The sequence below is a fragment of the Astyanax mexicanus genome, chromosome 19 (assembly GCF_023375975.1).
Source record: "Astyanax mexicanus isolate ESR-SI-001 chromosome 19, AstMex3_surface, whole genome shotgun sequence".
NCBI classification, from domain to species: Eukaryota; Metazoa; Chordata; class Actinopteri; order Characiformes; family Acestrorhamphidae; genus Astyanax; species Astyanax mexicanus.
The window spans coordinates 19,894,239-19,917,184 of record NC_064426.1 but is presented as its reverse complement, the minus strand read 5'-3'; the positions used below and the strand labels follow the sequence as shown (position 1 = coordinate 19,917,184).

General features: G+C 35.8%; 2 protein-coding genes across 2 annotated transcripts; both read right to left on the bottom strand.

The window, feature by feature from the left end:
• Positions 1-1,090: 1,090 nt before the first annotated feature.
• Positions 1,091-11,508, bottom strand: tspan4b (tetraspanin 4b). Its single transcript, XM_007251046.4, has 8 exons — positions 10,888-11,508; positions 8,679-8,748; positions 5,736-5,927; positions 4,753-4,827; positions 4,514-4,609; positions 3,566-3,682; positions 3,255-3,338; positions 1,091-1,601 (listed from the first exon to the last, which is right to left on the bottom strand). Exons 2-8 carry the CDS (start codon positions 8,745-8,747, stop codon positions 1,533-1,535), a joined length of 702 nt encoding a protein of 233 aa, XP_007251108.2. The 5' UTR covers position 8,748; positions 10,888-11,508; the 3' UTR covers positions 1,091-1,532.
• Positions 11,509-14,399: 2,891 nt separating this feature from the next.
• si:ch73-248e21.7 (mucin-2) lies at positions 14,400-20,953 on the bottom strand. Its single transcript, XM_007251045.4, has 2 exons — positions 20,571-20,953; positions 14,400-18,280 (listed from the first exon to the last, which is right to left on the bottom strand). Exon 2 carries the CDS (start codon positions 17,887-17,889, stop codon positions 16,558-16,560), a length of 1,332 nt encoding a protein of 443 aa, XP_007251107.2. The 5' UTR covers positions 17,890-18,280; positions 20,571-20,953; the 3' UTR covers positions 14,400-16,557.
• Between the last annotated feature and the right edge of the window lie 1,993 nt (positions 20,954-22,946).

Here is a 22,946-nt window from a genome sequence, read left to right as displayed (position 1 = left end):
TCCAAAGCTGTAGATTACATTCTCCTGTCAGTGGTGCTAATGTTATGGCTGATATCCAAACAAACCTATCTGGTAGGCGAATATTTTACAGTCTGAAAAATAAAGATGCAACAAAAGTGTTTTGGGCGACACCATAGTAGAACTATTTTCACAAAAGAGGACCTTCACAAAGAAGAACCTTTTTGGCTTTGGCTTCTTCAATCTCTTTTAAAATGTTTAAATTGTAAAAGAACCAAATATAGTTATTCTATGGCATCATTGATTTGTTCAATTTCTCACAGCACTGTAGAAAAGCATTGACCAATAGAACAGAGCACTCTGGAGAACTGTCAGAACATAAGCCTAAGCTAGGGGGGTATAAAGCCACCAGCACTGAGCTGTGTTGTTTGGAATGATAGTGCTCCATAGGGTACTTTTGGAATGAGCTTGAGTAAGCATTTGTGATCCATAACTTGCCTGAATGCATCAGATCCTCCCAACAGGTACGCCCAACGCAGTGCAAATTGAAAAGCGCTGCAAAAGCACAAAACACATCCATCAAAATTACAACACAGGCGCAGCAACTAGAAAAACGCGCTGCAAATAGAAAAACGCGCTGCAAATAGAAAAACGCGCTGCAAATAGAACCACAACACAACGGAAGTGAGTCACAACACGGAATTTTCCCGGGGGACCTTAAAAGATACTGTACCAGCTAAGCTGCGTCTTCAGTAACGTCTCGGACTTCACTATGTGTACAAAGGACAATAAGTGGCAAACAAGGCGTTTTGTGAAGCAGAACTTTTAATAATATGCACACAACCGTGGTAATCACAGGTAATAAACATAACTTACTTTTCAGAAGCTTGTTTGCCACTTATTGTCCTTTGTATACAGCTGGTACAGCATCTTTTAAGGTCCCCCGGGAAAATTCCGTTGTGTTGTGACTCACTTCCGTTGTATTGTGGTTCTATTTGCAGCGCGTTTTTCTTTTTGCAGCGCGTTTTTCTAGTTGCTGCGCCTGTGTTGTAATTTTGATGGATGTGTTTTGTGCTTTTGCAGCGCTTTTCAATTTGCACTGCGCTGGGCTTTCTCGGCCACCGTACAACAGCCTAGTATAAAGCATTCCCAGTACATTATAGGCACCCTTTTAATACACATATATTCAGAAAAACACTAGAAGAGCAGCTGTCTACATTTTTTTGGACGTTTGACCAGGCTTCCAGGCAAAGATTCAGTCTAGTCGTGGATTATATTTGGCTGTAAATAAGGAATCTTCATTCAGAATGTTGTGTATTCCAGGACTAGGCTTAATCTCCCTCTGAGAAACAAAGCCATAGAGTATATCTCTCACTTTCAATCCAACACAAGATGCAATTTTAAGAATCAAAACTGATGCATGTAAGAATATCCAGCTGCCTCAGTAATTCAAAGCACTCTTGAGTCTTGAAGCTGAAGTTTGGCTGAGTTCTAAAATAGTACATTTCACTCCTAACTGTTACACACTCTCCTGGTTAACTCCAGGCCCCAGGCAGCGCTGGGCCATCGCCAGGTCAGTCCATGTATTTTTCCGCACGCAAGATTTGGCAGTACATCAGCATGGAGAAAGCCAGGGCTAAGATCTGGAGAAGGAATGAGGAAAAAATGCAGTGTGTGCAGTTATCAACTTTTTTGTGTTTGTGAATGCGTGTATGTTTATACATCTTTATACTGCAGGAATTTAGGAATCACTGAGTGAATTTACATTACTGAAGAATATCATTGTCATTAATTGTCATTAATCAGATAACAGATAAACGCACAACATGTAAAACTAAAACTTCATGCACTGTATTTATGAAACACCAAAGCACAATATTAATGTATATCCACTATCAAATCAAATTAAAATTAAATTCTTTAGGTTCCTGGGATGCAGTGTTAAATCCTGCTCGCTCTTTTCTGGTTCCGCAGTCTGTTTTCATGCATTCACAGAGTGAGAATCTAAGAATAGTCCTGTTAAGAGCATACATATATGCTGATATAAAACCCAGCTCTCTTCATCACATTTCTCAGTTAAATTTCTATGTAATTGGGAAGGTGCTGTTACAGTGGGCAAAACTACCTCCACTATGTTGAAAGCTGTACTTTAGACTGTCTTGCTTTTAGAGCTGAATTATACATTGAGGCCACAAGAAAATATATCAATAAGATCAATAATTTCATGTGATATGCCCTCAAAATATTTTTTGGTATTCTGGAAATTCTAGATATTGTGTATTCTAGGATATTGTGTATTCTAGACCCAACACCCCAGTTTTTAGAATGAATATATTAGGCTTAGCAGGGGTGGTTGTTTCAGCACACTGGTACCATTAAACACAATATTTTGTCCTTTCTCCACTCAGAAATGCTTCTGCTTTCAGTTTAGAAACAAAATAATACGGAACGTAGGCCAGTCGCGATAACTATGTTGTCGACTTATCCTACGATTTTTTTTACCGCGTTATTTTTTGCCGACGTCGATAACAGCCAGTGGGCGCGTGGATTTGTTCACGCTGTGCTGCTCTTTTGCCGGCTCTCGACGAATTTGTCCGACAGCGACATCTATCGGTTAGGAAATGAGAACAGTGCAGGTGGAGCTTATGCATCTGTGACGGCGTCTACACGCATGCGCGTGCGCACACAGTCACACACATCTGAGCGAACGTTAGCTTGCTAACGTATTCAAGGTTAATATTGTGGCTTTAGGCCAAATGAGAACCATCAACGCAAACAAGCCGGTATGTTTACTGTTTTAAAACAGTGGAAACGAAGCTGAGATAATGTGTGTTTTATAGCATATGCATATATGATCAGAAAAAGGAATTCAATGTAAACGTTACTTTAATCTAAATGTTGTTTTTGTTGTTTAATATTTAGTGCAGTTTTCTCAGAGTCCCTGGGTGGTTGTACTTTATTTGTTTATTTATTTAGGATATTAAAATATTTTTATACTGGAAGCCCGATGTGTGTTCTTATTAATAAAAAGTAAGTTTCACTGTAAAATGGTGTAATAGTATTGTGCTAGTATTTTATTACTGTGGCACATTGTCTTAAAGCTCCTTTGGGAGCCCAGAAGCAGGAAAAAGCATTTTTTATAGTGCCCCTTTAAAATTACAATATTATAGTTTATCGCAATAATTTCTAGGACAATGTATCGTCCTGAAAATTTTGTTATCCTGACAGTCCTAACGGAATGCCACTTTAACTTTTTAGAATTTTTAATTTTGGTAAGCTGTTATCTTTAAAATTACCTGGACAATGCCAAGGCAGACGCCAAACACCAGCACAGATGTGATGTTGCTGAGGAGAAAATTCTTGGCCTTCTCATAGCACGGCTGTATCGGAGAGAGAGAGAGTAAAATGGAATCATCAACAGTAAAAATGACCATGCTTCACACAGATAATGGTAAAAACTGTCACATTATTATTATTATTAGTGTCATAAAATGGTTTTAACATGAAAATGATAAAAAAGAATACTTTGAATGTCCTAACTGAATATAGTTTTCATTATAAAGACTGTATGGTGTTCTGCTAACAAAAATTAATAACTGGTTCTGACCTCTTCCCATAGGTGGCAGGGTTTAGTGCCAGGCCTGCAGCAAGATGAGGGGGGCTGACCTGGTGTTCCAGTGATGTTGTGCCAGTCAGTGTGATTACTCACTCCACAGCATTTAAACTGCAGAAGACAGAAATCATACTCTTACAGCTGAAGTTCAACACTGCCCATTCACGTTTAGATATTAATTAAGTACATTACAGAATTACTCAATACTCAATACTCAATTACTCAATAATTACATAATTTCATCCTGCTGTTGCTCAAGTAACTGTCTGTCCTGTCCAGGGTTGACTTTCTACTTTTTTTGAAACACTGCTGTGAGGATTTCATTTAGCGACAAGAGAGTTAGTAAGGTCAGAATGTTGGATGAACACCAGCCCATCTCATCTCTTCACCCCAATTTCCCAACTTCTCAAATACTTATCTATAGAGACTCGACAAGAAGCGTGGATTTGTGCAACTGCATTCATTAGAAGGATTGCCACAAGACATTTAAAAATACACGTACAGCTCTGGAGAAACTTAAGAGACCACTTCATTTTCTGAATCAGTTTGTTTGATTTTGCTATTTATAGGTTTATGTTTAAGTTACAAATACAAATATTGTCATTTAGAGCATTTATTTGCAGAAAATGAGAGAAACGGCTGAAATAACAAAAAAGATGCAGAGCTTTCAGACTTCAAATAATGCAAAGAAAACAACTTCATATTAATAAAGTTTTAGAAAGTTCAGAAATCAATATTTGGTGAAATAAATTCTGGCTTCCTATTGATTATATTCCAGAGGTTTTCAATTTGGTAAAATAAAAAAAAAACATCAAAAATTTTAAGTGTTCTCTAATTTTTTGAGCTGTATATTTAATACATTTTTAAATAATTATTAAATGCATTTATTTAATTTATTTATTTTTTCTTAAAATTGCAGAAAAATGTAACTGTTTATCTTACAATTCTTTGCATGTTGTCCCAGGAGTCCTTCAGGTCGTTGTTTTTGTTGTAGTCCTTCATCCCTTTTACCAAATCATCCTTAGCTTTTTCGTCCAGCTAGAAAGAAGAGAAACAAACAATCAAACAAAGAAGCAAAAAACTCTATAAGGAAATAAGGAAAAAAAAGTAAAGATAGATTTTTAAAAAATTAAACTGAAATGAGATGCTTTGTAGAAGTACAGTTTGTTGCAGAGTCTCACCTCTTTGTGGTAGATGCTCAGAATTAGAATCAGCGACACTTCAGTGAGAAACAGCAGCAGAAGGATCACAAAAAACTGTAAAAGAAAGAAGCAGTACTGTAAGGATAAAGTCTGAGCAAAATATTTCACATTCAAGGGAAGTGGGTGACCTGGTGTATGGCTGAAAAATGGTTTTAGAATTTATAATGAATATAATATATTATATTATTTTATTCATATATATTATATTCATGAATGAGACCTGATTTGAGCGATACATGGATACACATATTTTCATGTTTGGCACTATTTTTAATATGTGAAGTAAATTTACTTTTATTATATGTCTTAACAATGTCTTGATTTCACAATGCTCTAATTTTATAGGTGACCACATAGATTTGAGTGGCTTGAAGAGGCACTAAACCCTAAATCATATATATATAATATATTATTAATATCTAAAATGTGTTCCTTTTTAGATAGTAATAGGAGTTGTGAAACATACCAGGTGCCTATTTTTTTTATAAACAGTTCCTAACTTCTTATGCTTTCTGTATGCTTGTTATGAAGAAAATGGCCATAAATCATTAAAACTACACATAAAACTATCGTGATATAGTGTTTTTTAAATCATTTTTGTGAAGTTACAAGGTACATACTATTCTAATCTTACTACTGTGGGTTTAGCAGGTTGGTTTACAAGAATTGTACATACCAACACATTTTGTACTAACAAGAATTGAAGCATTGTTGTGCCAACATAAATAACTGCAAGTTCTCTTGCTGTCGACTGTGTTGCCCTTCCATTGTAACCACACTTAAAAACTTACCGGATTTAAGTATGCACAGAGGAAAATGTGTGTATACTCAGCTTTGACACTCTTGCCTATATTACACACTTCATACTAATTAAAACAAATGTTAAATTCCCTAAATATAACACATTTGGGGCACACCTTGCGTGGGCCATAAGGTGTTTTTACAGTAACCTAACATCCCACCGTCATCAGCAGACAACGCTGCTCCTTCAGGGCGCCCAGGCACCCCAGAAACCCCGTCACCATTGTAACGCCACCGGCCACCAGCAGCAGGTTGGCAGCAGAAAGCGAAGGAAAGGACAGGGGCAGGGAGGAGAACTGTGACTGGGTGAAGGAAAGCCACACCCCTACTCCAAACAGGCCACACCCACCCAACTGTTGAAGAGACAAGCAGAAGTCGATTGAAAAACTACATCAACAAAACATGCTTTTTTTCATACAAATACTGTATAACACATTTTGTGTAATACATTTTCAAGATTTACTCTGAATGCACACATTATTACAAATATTAAAAGGAAGGTTGACCTTCAATTTAAAATACTTTTTGTACAAGTTTGGACACAGTTCTTCTTTACACTGTCCTCATATCATTTGGGTTTAGGTCAGGGGATTATGGAGGCCGAACCATTTTTTATTTATTTCAGAATTCCATATGTGTTTTTTAATTGTTTTCATGTCTCAATATGAATCTACAATGTAGAAAATAAATTTAAGAAATAAAGAAAAAAAAAAACATAAAATGAGAAGGTGTGTCCAAAATTTTGACTGGTACTATATAGTACCTGTGACATCACAGCATTTATACTGTTTTCTTTTCAAAGGACTTCACACACTTGTTGTAAGTTAAGCTATTAATATAAAACAAATAATTTCACTAAATATTTCATTATTATATTAATGCGTAAACTGTCCACCTCGTCATCGTAATATTTTTAAAAATCAAATTGTATCTGAAACAGAACAAGTTCACCACAAGGTCAGAAGCTCCTCCATTTTCACTCACTGTTGTGTTTACGTGGATCTCTGTGGAAACGGGTGCCCAAAGTGTAATTATGGTGCTTGGCAGTGGACAAATAGCTACTTTAATAAACATGAAGTTACAAAACTCAGAGATGTGCGTCCTGACGGGACTAAAACTAATAAAATTACCCGCCAGTTCAGTGAAAAACAGTAGGTAATTCAGCCTGTAATTTTTTCAGATACCTGAGAAAAACACATACTTGGTCATTCCGGACGGAAAAAAAAATACAGAAATTTGATTTCTGTGAAGTCATATATATGAATATACTAAATAGTCAAAAGAACTAAAAATCAATTCAGCAAGTCATTTTTCAAAGTCCTTAAGGTGGAATGGTTTTTTAATAAGGTGTGACTACAGGATATTTTTACAATACAAGTTACATAATGTTGAGGACACAATATAATACATTTAGGTCAGGGAATACTGATAGTATATTGATTTATAATATTTGGATAAAATTGTGCTTTTTTCTCAAGTTTCCTACATAAATAATCCAAAACAAAATAACCTGTAATATATTTTACATTGCCTTTCAATGAATGCTGAAGAAACCCTGGAGAACACTGAATTTATTTCCTTTATGTATTACGTTTACCAAACGTGCCTACTTCAGCCTGGCAATCTAGGACCCTAAACACCTTATCTTGCAGCAGCATTACATTAATACAGACTTCTAAAAAATAATTTACTGGGATGAATAAGTAAACTGGGTTACTTAAAAGAGCAAACACGGTTTGCAAATTATGTTTAACTATCTTACTCATAAAAGGGATAAACATAAATGTGTAAGTGTTTGTGGTTTATTAATGTTTATTAAGGAAATCATTAGAAAAAGACATGAACAATTGTCACATGCTTATTTCTTATTTGACCAGATTAGAATACAAATATATATTTTTAAAAAATCACCATTTTTATTTTTAGGACCTGTAGTTTGCCTCATCTGACAATAGATTGGTGTCAATTTAATGTCATTAAAACATATATTGTATGTGTCAGTTTAGACATAGAAAAGTGTCAGAATCTGACCATGATATTTAGTTTTTATGTTGAAATTAAAAGCAACCAAAAAAAAAAAACATTTCAACATTTTATTAGAGTAAATTAAGATAATAAAAAGCAATGTTAGGCATTGTGATTACCCAATGACTACTACTCTTAATAATGAAACATCCACACAACATAAGATGTTAATGGTTTTTGATTACCAAAATCTAATGTTTTGTGTAACGTTTTTGTGAAAGCTGGTTTCTAATAAGAATTTGATGGAAATCATACCCGCCTGGCATTTCAACATTGAATCAATGTTGATGTAATGACTGAATCAATGTTGAATTGGTATTGATTTTGAAAAGTGAATCAGCATTGATATGGCAACGTTGTTTTAATGTCGAATGTTCATCATGGCCTAGATGTAAAACTAGGCCAATGATGAATTTTTTTTATTTATTCTTCATTCTTTTTAACTCTCTCTAACTATACATCTCTGAGAAACAGGAACTGTAGGGCTACAAACAAAAATATATTAATACAAGTAGCTAAAACTAGAAAATCCTATAGTTAACAGGGTTTTAACAATAAACTTACATCACTGTTACCCACTACTATCTGGTTAAACATTTGATCTAAAAACACAACAGTAAAACAAATAGAACATGAACGTACCCCCAGGTATGGTGAAGAATTGGAGCCAAATTAAAAAGCTATTACTGCAAATAGAAGTAAGAACACTTTTTCATCCCTCCATTCAACCGTTTTTGATTGTACGGTGATGAAATGTAAAATCCTCAAAAAGCAGAAGGTTCAACGTAAACATTTCAAGAAGGCTGTTGTGTGCAAGCTAGGTTTTTTTTTGGCTAAAATATAGCGTCTGGTGCTGAAATTGAAGTCCAGTGATTTGTGAATAAGAGTGCACTGAATATCTGGATTAACATTGGCTTAAAACAAACCATAACATAATCCCAGAACCTTTTTCTATTCCAAACCATGTTTACAATAAACATCATATTTTTTTTGCTTTTAAAGTTTCATAGGTCACAGGAAATTCAGCCCCACAATATCATGAGTACTTTGGTCATTGAATACAGCATTTGAGTACTCACCCAAAAGATAAGGTTAAACACGAACATGAGGTACTTCACACAACACAGGCAACCTCGTGACACAGCCATCCTGAGAGAAACAGGAAAGAAACAGGAAAATGATTTAAAAGCTGTGTCTGAAAGGCTACTTAAACATGTCATTGTATGTCTGGATGCTGACCTTGTCCAAATATTGATGCTGGAAGTATACTGCCAACATGTTTTTGTGATCTAACTTAAAGTAATCAAACTGTTAACTTTATGATAAATAGTAAATTGTTAAATAAGGCTTTGTTCAGTTTAAGCAACTTCATTGATTTACTTCGTATTAGTCCTAACATAAAAGGTCGGCTAAAAATGTTTGGTGTTTGAAGTTTTGCACCGGAACTGTGTATGAAAATAGACATTCAGTACATTTGTGTACATGTGATTTTTGAAACTTTTAAGTTAGTATTACAAATAAGAAACATTCCATAATCGTAATACCAGCCTTTTCAGTAGTAATAAGGATGCAATATGCAAGTAAGCCCTAGAAATATACTTAAAATGTGATTATTTAGTGCTTTGAGCATCCTGATCAGTTTGACAATACAACTATATTTGTGTTGTTTTCTGAAGAATATTGGTATTTTGAATTTACGTGCTCTTAATATTGTGCATAGTATTGTTTGATATAATATAAAGTTTTCTAATAATTTAACAATTTCAGCCATAACATGTACCTATGTTTTGTCTTCTGAATAATTTACCATCCCCAGTGTTGTTTAGCTGTGTGTGTATTTTGATCATGTGTGTCCTTTCACACTCAGTCCAGTGGAATTCGGTGAGTTGCGCTGTAGAGGGAAGTGTTCTTTCCTGGCAGGAAGGAACCACCCTGGCCTGCATTGCTGATAGCACTTATTCCACAAACACTCTACTACATGTCCCAGGAACAAAACCTGGGCCTCTTTTCAAAATCTAATGTCAGACAAAAACTCAACCAAACCAGGCTATGTTATAAGTCTTTAGATTTCCTGATTGTAAGTCTTGGTCTTTCTATGATTATTAGAGTCTACAGTAGCTGGGAAATGGTGAACAATACTGTAGCAGCCTAGGAAAAAGTTCCTTGGCAGACTGAGCTTACAACAGGTCTACCGCACTTGACTTTCTCATGGGATAAGAAGAAAAAAAGGGTTTTAAAGTGAAACCACATGCGTGTATGAATTAAAATTCCAGACTCCAAGTATGAGAACACATGTTGAAACCTGATTCCAAACTTTTACATTCAAATGTGAAATTAAATAAGAATAAGAAAATAAATAAATACAAAATAAGAATATAAAAAGTATACTGTTGTCAAATTTGCTATTTTTTTAAATGTTAGATTATACCTTATATTATTTATGTTACCTTTCCTCTATTATTCTTCTGCATAATTTTATATTAATGAGTATTTTTTTTAAATGTTATGAGTTTTGCACATAACAAAACAAATAAATAAATAAAGATAAATATATAAATTGAAATAATCACTAAAACTAAAACATGAAAATAAAGTAAGCAGAATACAAGATGATTGAAATACATTTTAATCAGATATACACTATGCAAAACTAATTTTGGATTTTTCAAAAATATTAATAACATTAAAAAACAAAAAAAATGTCCCAAGAGCCAAACTATCATGGCCATTCTTGAAACTTTTGTGGTCAGCTGTAATTACTATCTGATGTTCATAATAAACAAAAACCCCAGGCTTCATTCCTATGGTCCTCAATACAACACAGAGCAGTGCGAGCAGAGTTAAAAATCCATCGGATGAGATTTACATCATTTTTAGAGAATACTCATTTTAATAATAGTATACAGTATTTCAATATGCACTGCTTCCCATTGAGAATGTTTAGCTTCAACTTTAGAACTGTTATTTGCGTAATTATAAGTTGACAACGAATGTAGGCTATAATCCATCACCTGTCATGTAACAGATAACAAATCTCTTTTCATCTAGGATGTTTACACAACCTGATTTTATAATAACAGTGAATTTAAACCTAAACTAGATTCTCTGGTGCACAGAGGTGGGCTAAGGTCAGTCAGTAATAGATGTAAATGTATGTACAGTAATTACAGGATGATGAAGGCCTTGCTTTATTGTAATTCATCATCCATCATCAAGCAGCTGGAACTCATTCTGTACAGGTCTGTAATGATCAACATCAAGCTTGAGGTACAAATGTGTTTCATTTACCTGGTGGTAGGTGGAGTGCAGGAGAGCGTCTGAGAGGAATTTGGAAAATGTTCAAGAAGTTTTCAGGATTTTTTGTGGATTTTGCTCCTCTTTCTCTAAAAAGTCTCTTTTGATGACAGTAAGTCTGTGTCAGATCTACAATTCCACAGTTCTTTGGTTTCTTGGTCCTTTTCGTTGTATTTGCCTTGACCTTTGGCTTGCTTTTGTTGTTGCTCCCCCCTCAGTCCTGCAGGAGATGAGATGATCTGTATTTTCCTGTTTTGTAGGAATGCCACTTCACTTTATGGGATGCTAGCCACTTTACTTTCTGTTCTTTTCTTCTTTTATTAGTTGTTTCTTCTCTGAAGTTCCTTTTGTTCCTCGTTAAAATGACTTCTTCACATTAGAAAACTTGTCATTAATGTTTGATCCAGCAAACTCCTATTTCATGATATGAAGAACTAACCTTTTTGTTCAAGCCTCCTAATTCCCAGTAGTTGATTTTTCATTCTTCAGGAACTTATTTTTTCTTTCTCTCTTGCTCAGTCGGTCTCTCTCTCTCTCTCTCTCGCTCGCTCTCAGCCTTGCTCCCAATAAGTTCCAGATGTAGTTACCAGTCCTCCTCTCTGACTCCTTCTCGCTCTCTTTTTCTCCTCCCCCTTTCCATTTGTCCCAAGAGGATCCATTCTTTTCCAAGGCCCTCCTCCTCTTATTAAGTGTCTCTGTCTCTCTCCCTCTCCCTGTTGCGCTCTCTCTTCCCTCTCTCTCTCTCCGTCCCTTAACTAATGTCTAAACAATTGTGATGGATTGTGTTTGTCCTCTGCAGGGGGCTATCATACGTTTGAGGCTTTGCAGTCCTGTCTGAGGTCATGTTTTTCTGAAATTGTCCACATTCTTTAGTGTTTTTTCAAACACAAGTATATACCAACACACCAGACACATTATTATACTGCTTAGACAAAAGGAAATGAAATTGATTTAAAAGGAAGACATAAAATGATGAAAGTAGACCTCTTTAAGACAAAATCCAGTGTTGTAGTTTATTACAGACACACAGAAGGACAAAGACTTCCTGGCTCCTCAGCTGTCCTGCCATGATGATGGATGATGTGGTCAGTAGCTCCGACTAGTGGTGTTCAGTGGGTATACACCACACTGAACACCAGTATGATTATAGATAAGGCTCTCTTCTCCCATTGGAAGAATTCAATCCATTCATCTTCTAATCTGCTTCTTTCTGGTGAGGATTGTTTGAATATAGATTAGAGGAATGTTCTAATATGACATTTGGGCTCTAGTTTCATTCCAACAAGAAAAAGTTGCAGCTGCATTGTCCCTTTGTTAATAGGATGGGTAACCCTGTTCTAAACATTTAAATGGTATTTTGATTTTGATCCATTTATGCAAAATCCAGTAGATTTATTAAAAGGTTATATAATAGATCTGAAAAGTAGCTGTGCTTGTTATCTTGAAAGAAAAAATAAATTAAATTCTATTATTGTTTTCATAAACCAGTCAGTTGTAACATTAGCACCTTTAACAGGTTGAAGGAGAACTCCGGTGTAAAATGGACTTTTCGTGTAGTGAAACCTGATAAAAAGTACTTATCTTTGATGAATAGTACACCTCCGTTCTTCTACAGCATTCTGAGATCCAGAACATAGACTCCACATAGCGTAGCAGCCGGCACCAGGCTATGCGCAGTCTATGTATATATATGTCTATGTTATTTTCAGTTCAGTAATGGCGGCACTCTGAGCTGAAGCTCGGGTTATAGGATGAAAACAGTGTTTTTAATAAGCTTCTTGTGCACTTTTTAAGTTATTAATGCCTCAATTTAAATGTCAGGGCTCTCCGGATTTTTGCAAGGAGGTGTGGAGCTACTTTGAGCCTGAATAACGGTGGAAAAGTTGATTTATCAAGGCAAATTATGTCCCGTGTCACCCAGTCTGAAGGGTGTTTGGACAAACTGTTAAAATTTCTGTATCTCGGAACGCTGTGGGAGAATGGAGGTGTGATATTCATCAAAGGTAAGTACTCTTTATCATGTTTTACTACACCAAAAGTCCATTTTACCCCGGGGTTCTCCTTTAAGTACAAAACATTTATTATTCCTTTTGACAGTGGCACCTGTCAAAAGTGAAGTTTATGTGTTGAAGCAGAAAAATAAGAAATTATAAGGATCTAAGACTTATACTATATCTATATATATATATTATTATATATCTAATACTTTGGCTACGTTCACATTCTGGCTGAAGTGACTCAAATCTGATTTTTTGCTCAATGTGGCTCAGATCTGTCTATGGACATGCGACATGAATGTGAACGGTCAAATCGTAATTCATGCGTCTTTTTGCTTTTACGCATGCACTACGTGCTTCTCTCTCGTACCCACACATATCTTGGTGCAGCTGTGCAGCTATAGCAGAAAAAGCAAGCAGCCTGGCCTTTTTTCTTCCTCCTCGACCTGAGCATGTACTTCAGACGAGCTGTTTGCTCTCCACTCCACATATGAGCTGCTAACACATACATTTCACCTTTATAAAGCTATGAGTTGTCTCTCAAATATGATATGATATTTTTGTTGTTGGTGAATAAGAGAACATTTATACACATATCAAAGTGCACGTGAGCTGTTTCAGTTTCGTTCACATTATACTCAGATACAGGTCACTTACATTTGTGACTGTGAAACGCCAAATCCGACCTGAGCAAAATATCGGATTTTAGCAATGTGGCTTGTAATGTAAACGTGGCCTTTGACAAGAATCAAATTAATTATGATAGCTAGATGACTGAGTCAGGATATCTCCAAAACATCAATACAGGTTTCACAGGATTTTTAAGGTATGCAGTTACTAAAAGTACAGCTACTAAAAGTGCTCCAAGAAAGAATAGCTTGTTAACTGGCGACAGGATCATTGGTACCCAGAAATCAGTAATGCTCATAGAGGTCACCACCTCACAACTTACAGGAGCAATTGTTGCTAACATATTTTTGGTGCCAGATAGCAGGGGCGCAACTACATAATTTTTGGGGTGTATGCAAACATAGTATCTGCGCTTTTTAAAATGGCTTCTGTCCGCGTGTCTGCATGATCCTTCTGCTGATAGTAATGAGTATATTAGTAAAGTCTCACGACAATCTAACCAATCAGATTCATGATTTCACTCTGGAGGTGGGGCCATTGCTGTCTAACGTCTTCTCGGCGCTGTGCTGAACGGCCTATGCACTGCTTAGTGTAAAACGGGGAGCATGTGGCGGGTGGAGGGGGGGGGTGGGGGTGTTGCAGAAGGGGTACCCACTATATTAACTGCTCGCCACTGATTTTTATATCAAAACCCAAATTCCACATTTGCTGCATCTCACCAAAGACTTTAGATAGCAGTGCAGAAGTGTTGTTTATGTGGTTAGCATAGATATAAGAGTTGATAGAAGACCACAGGACTGTTTTGCAGCAGAGGAGTGTTTGCCACTTGACATTTGGTAAGAAATGTAGGTAAAGGTAATTTTTACTAATGCTAAGGTCACTTTATGTTGTTATTTTATTTATCTTTACAGATTTTACACTGAAAATATCAAGCATTTAAATACAAAGCAGAAATAATTTATGCAAAAGAAACATTTATTTTTAGTCATGTGAACATTATTTTTTTGCAAATATAAAACATTAAATGTACTAATTGCAAAATCTTCAAAATAATGATTGTTGTAATATGTACAGTTGAATGCAAAAGGGCACGGTTTGTAAAAATACCATGAAGTTATTGAAAGTCATATTGAGTTTATATGCTCCCCAGAAACACACATTCTACAGCAATAGAAACTATAGTAGTTACTATTTATTCACTACGTTAAACATATTGGGGGAAAACCTCATGTGGCCTGTCTAAAATTTGATTATATTGCAGTGCATTGAATCCAGGGGGAAAACTGCAAAGTATCCTCTAAAATTTATGATACCAAACAAAACATTTTAGTTAGGCCTGTCATGGAAATTACAACAATGATGAGCTTAAGGATGAACTACTTATTACAGCATTACAACATATTGCACCATATATTATGGACGTGACTTCAGCAATTTAGCTGACCTCATTTGTCCATTGTCATTAGTTGGTGACATTTCTTAATTATAATATATTTTTTTATTTATGTACTTACTTACTTATTCAATTCAATGTCTGATTATTCTTTATAAGAAACAATTACCTTCTCTTTAGGTGGATGCAATATAATTTGTTTTCTATTATCATTATATCATTTATTTCCTGGATATCATTCAGAAAAATAGTAGTCCTGACAGGCCTAACTTCATAACTACAAGGTGTGCAAAAAATCCAGGTTAATAAAATTACAGTTGTCTTATCTTATTCACGAGCCAATGAGCAGCCTTATTCCAAAATTAAAGTTTCAATACCCAGGCCAAACTGCAAGATTATAATTGGTGACAGTGGTTCTCAAACAGGCCCTACCTCTTTGAATGATGTTACACAGGACAGACAACATACTCTCAAAAAAGCTTAACTTGTCTTTTAAATGCTCTTTTCCAATTTCCATCTCTGTTAGAAACACAGGTATTCTGTGGCATTACTTAAGGGTCCATTTAAACCATTCATTTGAAGTGGTGAAGCATTACAAATCTTTCTGTTAATGGTGTGGGGTAGTGTGGTGTGTTGGCCTGGTCTAGAAATGCAATGCCAGGCTGTGACCAAAATGATTCTCTGCTTCCTCTTTAGTATTGCGCTATATAGCGAGAAACTATTTAGTTTTCTAAGTAATGGTGAAAACACAAGTTTTCTTGGACGTTACATCATCATTAACATGTGCCCACTGTGTCACATACACAGCTGAACTGTGTTTAAAATTTTGTACACATTCGAACTGAGTTCCAAATTAAAGTTAATAAAAGCTCTATTCATGCATAATCATTAATCATTGAGTAATCTCGGACCGTTATGGTGCACATTTTAGAAACATAAGCCTTACATTAATGAACTACAGGAGAAAAATGGGAAATTACCATGGTTTTATGCCAAATCGGTCGGCTTGTGTTTGAAATTTTCTGCAAGAAACGCACTCTGAACAGGTGGACAAAACTACCAAGTGTTAAGGGTTTGGAAATTTGTTCTATCAATGTTGTAGATAGCTGAACTAGCAGATACATAGCTAACCATGCTAATAGACATTTGAATAAGCATTGTTTATGTTAGTTATTATCTGTGAGTATTGACTTATTTCAAGTTTATTTATGCATTGTAATGACTTTTTTTATTGGTTCTTGTGTCCTATCATACAATACGCTAAACACATAGATATTAAAACATGCAGATAAAATAATTTATATATTGTTTTTTGTGATAGTTGATATATTAGACAGCGCATTTTATTTAAGGCCATGTTGTAATAAACCCTGTAATAATGTTGATATAGTGCCCTTAAAGTTATGTTCGAATTTCACTCTGCGACAAATGGCCGACATACTTAATATTGCCCTAAAAAGTTAATAGGGAGCCATTTCGGTCTCATACTCAGTCTTCCACAGGCAAAGCATTGCCTTGTTATCCCACACACCCTACTTCTAGTTTTTTGTTTTAATATGGACCAATTTGAGAAGGACTGACCCACAAAACAAAAAGTAAACAGCCAAAGAGAGAGATAATTAGCTAATTAGAAAAGAGTTCATTTCACACAGCTGTGGTTAGGCAAAAAGCTTCTCCTCCATTCTGCTTAACCTCCTTCATTGCAGTCTGTCCATTGGCATCTTTTTCCTCTTTTTGCGCCACCTCCTTTTCCTTCTCCACCCCTTCTTTTTGCTTTGCTTTTGCCTCTGCTTTCGCATCCTCATCGATATACAGAAGAGGTTCTTGTTCTTCCCATTTCTGAGCCTCCATTGATCCAGGTCGTCCAACTCCGCCATTTGCCTCCGAAGCCACGAACGTGCTAAGCGTTAAGTCTGTCCCGTCTGGATGTTTATCACTTCCCTTTCCCAGCTCTTCTGGACCCTCACATTCAGCTTTGTCCCCTCCCTCTAGATTCACTGGCCCAGCCCAGGCATCCTCCTCTCCTTTCTTCTTCTTGGACCTCTGGTTCCGGCCGTTCATATAGCCAGAGCCAAAGCGCTGTGAGCGGCTTTTCTTTTTGCGTCGTACAAAGATGATGACGCAAAAGGCCGATGCTATGCAGATAATGGCCACAGCTATGATGATATAGAGGAGCCAGTTAGGACCTGGGTCCGGATCAGTGCTTTTAATGCCAGTCCCAGAAATTCCAATCCCAGTTGTAATTGCTTCACTACTAGTTGATATTGATGTGCTTGTGCTGGGTTCTTCAGTGTCCTTGATGGTAATATCAATAGGCTCCAATGAGTTTGGGATTATCGGAGGCAGGGTGGTGATCATGTCTGTGATTTCTGTGGTGCTTGGTGTGGGTTCTTCTATCTTCTCTGTGTCCATTATTGGAGTAGAAGTGGTCTTTGATGCTTTTGTGCTTTCATGTACAGTTGTCGGAGCAGTTGTTTGTATAGCTGGTGGTGGAGTAGTGGCAGTAGTGATCGCCTCATATGCTACAGTGGTGTCCTCCAGCAATTCAGTAGTTGACTCAGGATCAGTAAACTCTGTGACCATCGCTGTGCTAGGCTCCATCACGATTGTGGTCATCATGATGGTGGTTACCATAGTTGTGGTTGTCTGAGTTGTGACTGGAGGTTCCGTGGTGGTCGTAAGTTCTTCACTAGATGTTGTCGGAGGTTCTGTTTCTGATATTGTGCTGCTGTTGGGTACTGTTATAGGGTCTGTAGATTCCACAATCTCAGGAGCAGAGGTAGCATCTGCAGGCTTTTCTGTTACATCCAAATCCTCAGAATCCGTAGACTCTTTGGCAGTCCCAGTCACCAAAGATGATTCAGTTGAGACATCATTATCAGGCCTCTCTGTATGCTGAGCATGCAGAAGCATGACATAAGGTCCAAGGGCCAGCGAGAAAAGCAAGGCGCTTAAAAAAATACGTAGGCCGCACATCCTGTTTCAGTGACACACACTGGATCACAGTAGCAGCTCTTTTCTCAGAAAAAAAATATTTTGTGAGTCAGATGGTATTTGAAATGTTTTTTGGTTGCTGCCAGAAGTGTGACGTCTAATTGAATTGTTATCACTTTTATCTGTGTTTTTGCTGTGTTGGGTTCATATGAACAGCCATCGCTTGCTGTCTTCTTCTCAGAGTTGCTGTGTTCAGTTCCTTCTTCAGACTCCAGCCCGCTGCTGTATTCTACAGGGCTAATCTTGCATTAATCTAGGCCGGAAAGACACAACCCTTCTCTTCCTCTTAGTCCCTCTCTCTTTCTCTCTCGATGTGTGTGTCTCTCTCTCTGTCGCAAAGAGCAGCTGTTCTGGAGTAAGGAAAAGAAGCAGACTGAAAAAAAAGAAAAGAGAAATAAATATACTGTTAATTTACATGACAACAGGTTTTTTCAAGTGATTTTTTGTGCCCTGTATTAGCTTTCTTTTTTATTCAGATAAATTTTACATTTATATTCGAAAATGATGGCACCCCTGACATTTTCCAGAAAATGATAGCAATTTTGCATGTTTTGTTATACTCTTCTACTAAACAGTGTAACATACTCTGTGTGTTTTGGAACAACACAAAAAACAGCCAACATTTATATAATTGTATGCAAAACCTAATGACAAAATGATTGGCATTCTCTACATAATATTTGGTTGCACAACCTTTGAAAAAACAAACTGAAATTAATCACTTTTTATAACAAACCTTCTACAAAGCTTCTACAAATGTCTGAACTGAAAATTTACACCACTCTTATTTTGCAAACTGCTCAAGGTCTCTCATATTTAAAGGGTGCCTTCTACTAACAGCAATTTTAAGATTTCTTGCCCAGAGTTTAATGGAATTTAGATCCAGATTCATTGCTGGCCTCTTCAAAATACTCCGGGGGTTTGTTTCCATCCATTTCTGGGTGCTTTTTATAGTATGTTTGGGGTTATTGTCACATCACCAAGAATTTCATTATTGCCAAAATACTCTAACATATTGTGATATTATTTTAGGGCTAACTTTAGCATATTTTTTTATTTTTACTTTAGTTAAGAAACCCAAGCATCATACTGTTAAGATCATCTTGACTGATAGGCGATGCTTGCTCAATCATTAAATGTCATCTTGTGCTAAAGTACTTTCGCCCAGGAAGCCCAGCCCAGTTTATGTCAGGTCAGGTTAGGTCATTCATTTCAGTTTAGTTAAGATAAATTTAGTTCAGTTTAATAATTGTTTTGCAGTACAGGATTTTAGTCCTCTGTAAAAAAAAAAAAAAGAAAAGTTAAAAGCGTCTCATCTGGGCGGTAATTGTTTATTTACTATACAATATTATCACTAATGCAAAATGTAGTGCTTTTACATCACTGTGTTAATTAAAACATCTTAAACGCTCTCCTCATGAGCATCTAGTATTATGTATAGTTATCATCAAATCATCAATCATTGTAAATGTTAAATTAGGTGAGTTGGTGATGGAATTGAATTTATCCACTGGCGCACAGTCTAGGGGCATCCAGAAGAAATCTGGAAGCAGTTGGTTATTCAAACTATCTTTCTTCTAAATAATTAAATAAACAAATAATCTTATTACAAAGAGAAATGCTTTAAAATATTGTACTTAAACATAAAACATCTGTACAGTATTCTATATATTGCCACTGTTGGACCAAAACCTTGTATGTCCAACACGGTAACTTTGCAAGTTACAGTTTGGACAAAAATAAACAAAAACACATTATATTTTTTTGTAACATAGCATGTTACGATTTGCACAGTAATACAATATAAAGGTAATTTAAACCATTTAATTTATTCTTTTCTTTTTGGAATTGTCACACAATGTAAAAGGCAGCTGGAGTTTTCAAACTTAATCAAAAAAATAAAAAAAGGATGTACATGGTTTTGTTCAAGGAGCAATTTTATACAAGTCTAAATGTTCAGTTTGCAGTTTAAGAAAAAGTATTTTCAGTCTTTGGGTGCCATCATGTCATATAACACATTAGTAAAGAGTACAAACTTCACACACAACATTGTATGATATGTTGCATATGATATCAGTACAAGCAAACTAGACAAACTGTGTGTAATGCATTAAAATGTGTCTTTAGGGTCACAGAGGTGTCTGCCAGCTCTTCTGTACATAATGTTCCTGTATAGTCACGGCTGAAAAGCTTAGCTTGTTCTGATATGGTGGAAAAGCTTAGATTTGTCACTGAAAGTAGAGAGATGATGGATTGGGGTCAGTATTAGCTCTCTATCCACAGGCCTTCAGTAGAAATGTTCAGATAAACTTTCTTGTTTGTTTGTTTGTTTGTTTTGTTTTAGCAGGTTACATCTTCCACATTTTTTCCTTCAAACCAACTTATAGTCTATTTGATACTTAATGCTTTGCATCACACAATACTAGACCATAATCAAAACTATTACAGCTTTTACAGTTTAGTCTGTTTGCTCATTAAATATTGTACATTTTATGGCCTAAAACAGAACCTCGTGGGACTCCACAGAATATAAATAATTACCACATAATAAATCATAGATGTTACTGAGTAAGAATTAATATTTAAAGCTTCAGTTTCAATGTCTTAACACATCAAGGAACTTTACTACAGTCTCACTCAATTCACTCAAGCTTGGCACTTACCTTCATGTGTGTATGTGTTGGCTCACCATCGCCATCAGCCACCAAATCCAATCTGCACGTGTCATACTAGTGCCTCGCGCACGTAGTTAGCACCTCTATCCTCTTACCTCTCTCTTCCTCTCTTTCTCACTCCTATATTCACTCTCTCTGCCTCTCTTTGTCTCTGCCTGTCCCCCTCCCTCTATCTTACTCTCGGTGTGTATCACTCCGAGTTTGTTCGTTTCTGTAGCTGCAGGAGGCCGATAGATAACGTTGGACATGTGCCAGGGTGTAGTCACTACTCTCAATTTGGTGAGGTTATGAAGCTGAAGTCGAAAAAAGGAGAAGCTCAAGGGGAAGCTGTGTTGGGTGTGTTGAAATATGTGAGGGTGCAAACTTGTTAGTGTGCATGTGTGTGAGAGAAAAACACCTATCTGGTGCATTTGTGATTATATGAAGGGTGTGTGTGTGTGCGTTTGTGGAGGGCACAGGGTGGAGCAGGTTTTCACACAGAAATGTGTTGAATATAGAGAAACAGTAAAAGACAGGAACTTAAAGAAAGACGCCTAGCCGTGCAGTCTCGCACCATTTTAGTTCCTTCTCCAGTATGGCTGTGTGTCAGCATAATCACTGTTTAGATTCATTTAATACAATACAGAGGAAAAGAAAACTAGCACCAGCACTAGAAGTGAGGGATATGGCCCTTAAATAATATTGTGATATTTCAGAGTATGTAATAACAGTGTTTTTGGCAACATGATAAAAAAAGAAAATAAGAGTCAGATTTTTGGTCAAATAACAAGTGTTACTAAATAAATGATGTAACATAAAAATAATGCAATGTAGCAATAAATCGCCCAAAATGTGCTAAATACTTAGTGCTTACATATAAGCGGCAAATATAAGCAATAATACAAAATACCCTTAAAGCTGCATGATAGATGGGGAAAAAAAATCCAAACTAGACAGCTTTAAAGAAAATACCCCTATAATCCCCCATAATATGTTTTTTCATTTTTTTACCAATATAATACATTCATAAAATAGATAGGACTTTTTTTAACATATAAAAAAAATTACATATTTAGGTTTGTTTGCTTTTGAGGATTTAATTATTTTCGTAAACAATTTCTGTATTTGGTTTTAATAAAATAAATTTGAACAATGACTAAAAAACAGTTTACGACTTAACAAAAAGCATTAAACAATCAAAAAAAAAAAAAAAAAAACTTTCAAATTCAAATTGGGATGTGGTTTAAAGCAAACATAATGCGTAATGTCTTTCACTTACACTAAAGTAAGGTTCATTTTCTTAGTACTTTTCCTGATTATGCTTCTCATCATAGCAGGCAAGATGTATTTATACAATATCAAAATACAGTCATTTAATTATTTATCAGTCATTAATTATAACAAGCCTAAAAACATAAAAGTTCTAAAACACCTGGTTTCAAGGTCACATATGTAAACAATGAAAATTTATTATTAAGTTTATTTTATCTAAGAATATATGAAGAAGTTGAGAAAATATTCTTTTTTTTTTAATTCCACTGTCAAATTATCATAATAATTTAAATGAATTAATCAGAAAAAATATTACCTTGTGTTAATGTATTAATTAATGTATTAAAGGCTAATTAATCGCCTGCCTTGGTGCCCTTTGACCTGGCGCTACAGTACCGTTCACTTTATTGTGATGGAGGTGAACGAAAAGGCTCATAACTGAAGATCATATTAGGGGTGAAGGACAGCATATAGCCACATAATGGGCTCACATTTGACCTCTGAATGTGCTTTTACAATTTCACATTCTAAAGTAATCATATTGTTTATTCTCGCATTTCCCTCATGTTGTGTCAAGTTTGTCTGCGTAAATGTTTTCACAGCCGTTCACGCTGTCCGTGTTTAGTACGAAAGCTAATCCAGCAAACTACCTATGGAGCCATCTGCTAGTTCCATTCGCTTCATTTTCCTCCAAACTGTCAAAGCAGCGCCACTGTGCTGAAGATTCTTATCCTTAAAGATGCATTAAGAAGCATTGATAATTATTTTATATTCACATTTTTATCGCAGACCTCTGAATCGTGATCAAATCAAACCATTGGTGCCTAGAGATTCTCATCCCTAATATATAATAACATCATTCTGATATTAAAAATCAGTTTTTAATTTAACTTGAAAATAGTTAGCAACAGGGCTAACGTGCCGAGTTTGGCTGTTAGCTAGCAATGAGGTACATTCCGGTGTTCTGAGGTCAATAATTAAGGACTTGTGTAAACTATGATATATATCCACATATCATATCAAACCACAGAACCTACATATATATAACCAGCGTAGTGGCTAGTGGCATCCATTTGTTGCCAAATATATGCAATTGATTCAGCAGTTTGCATC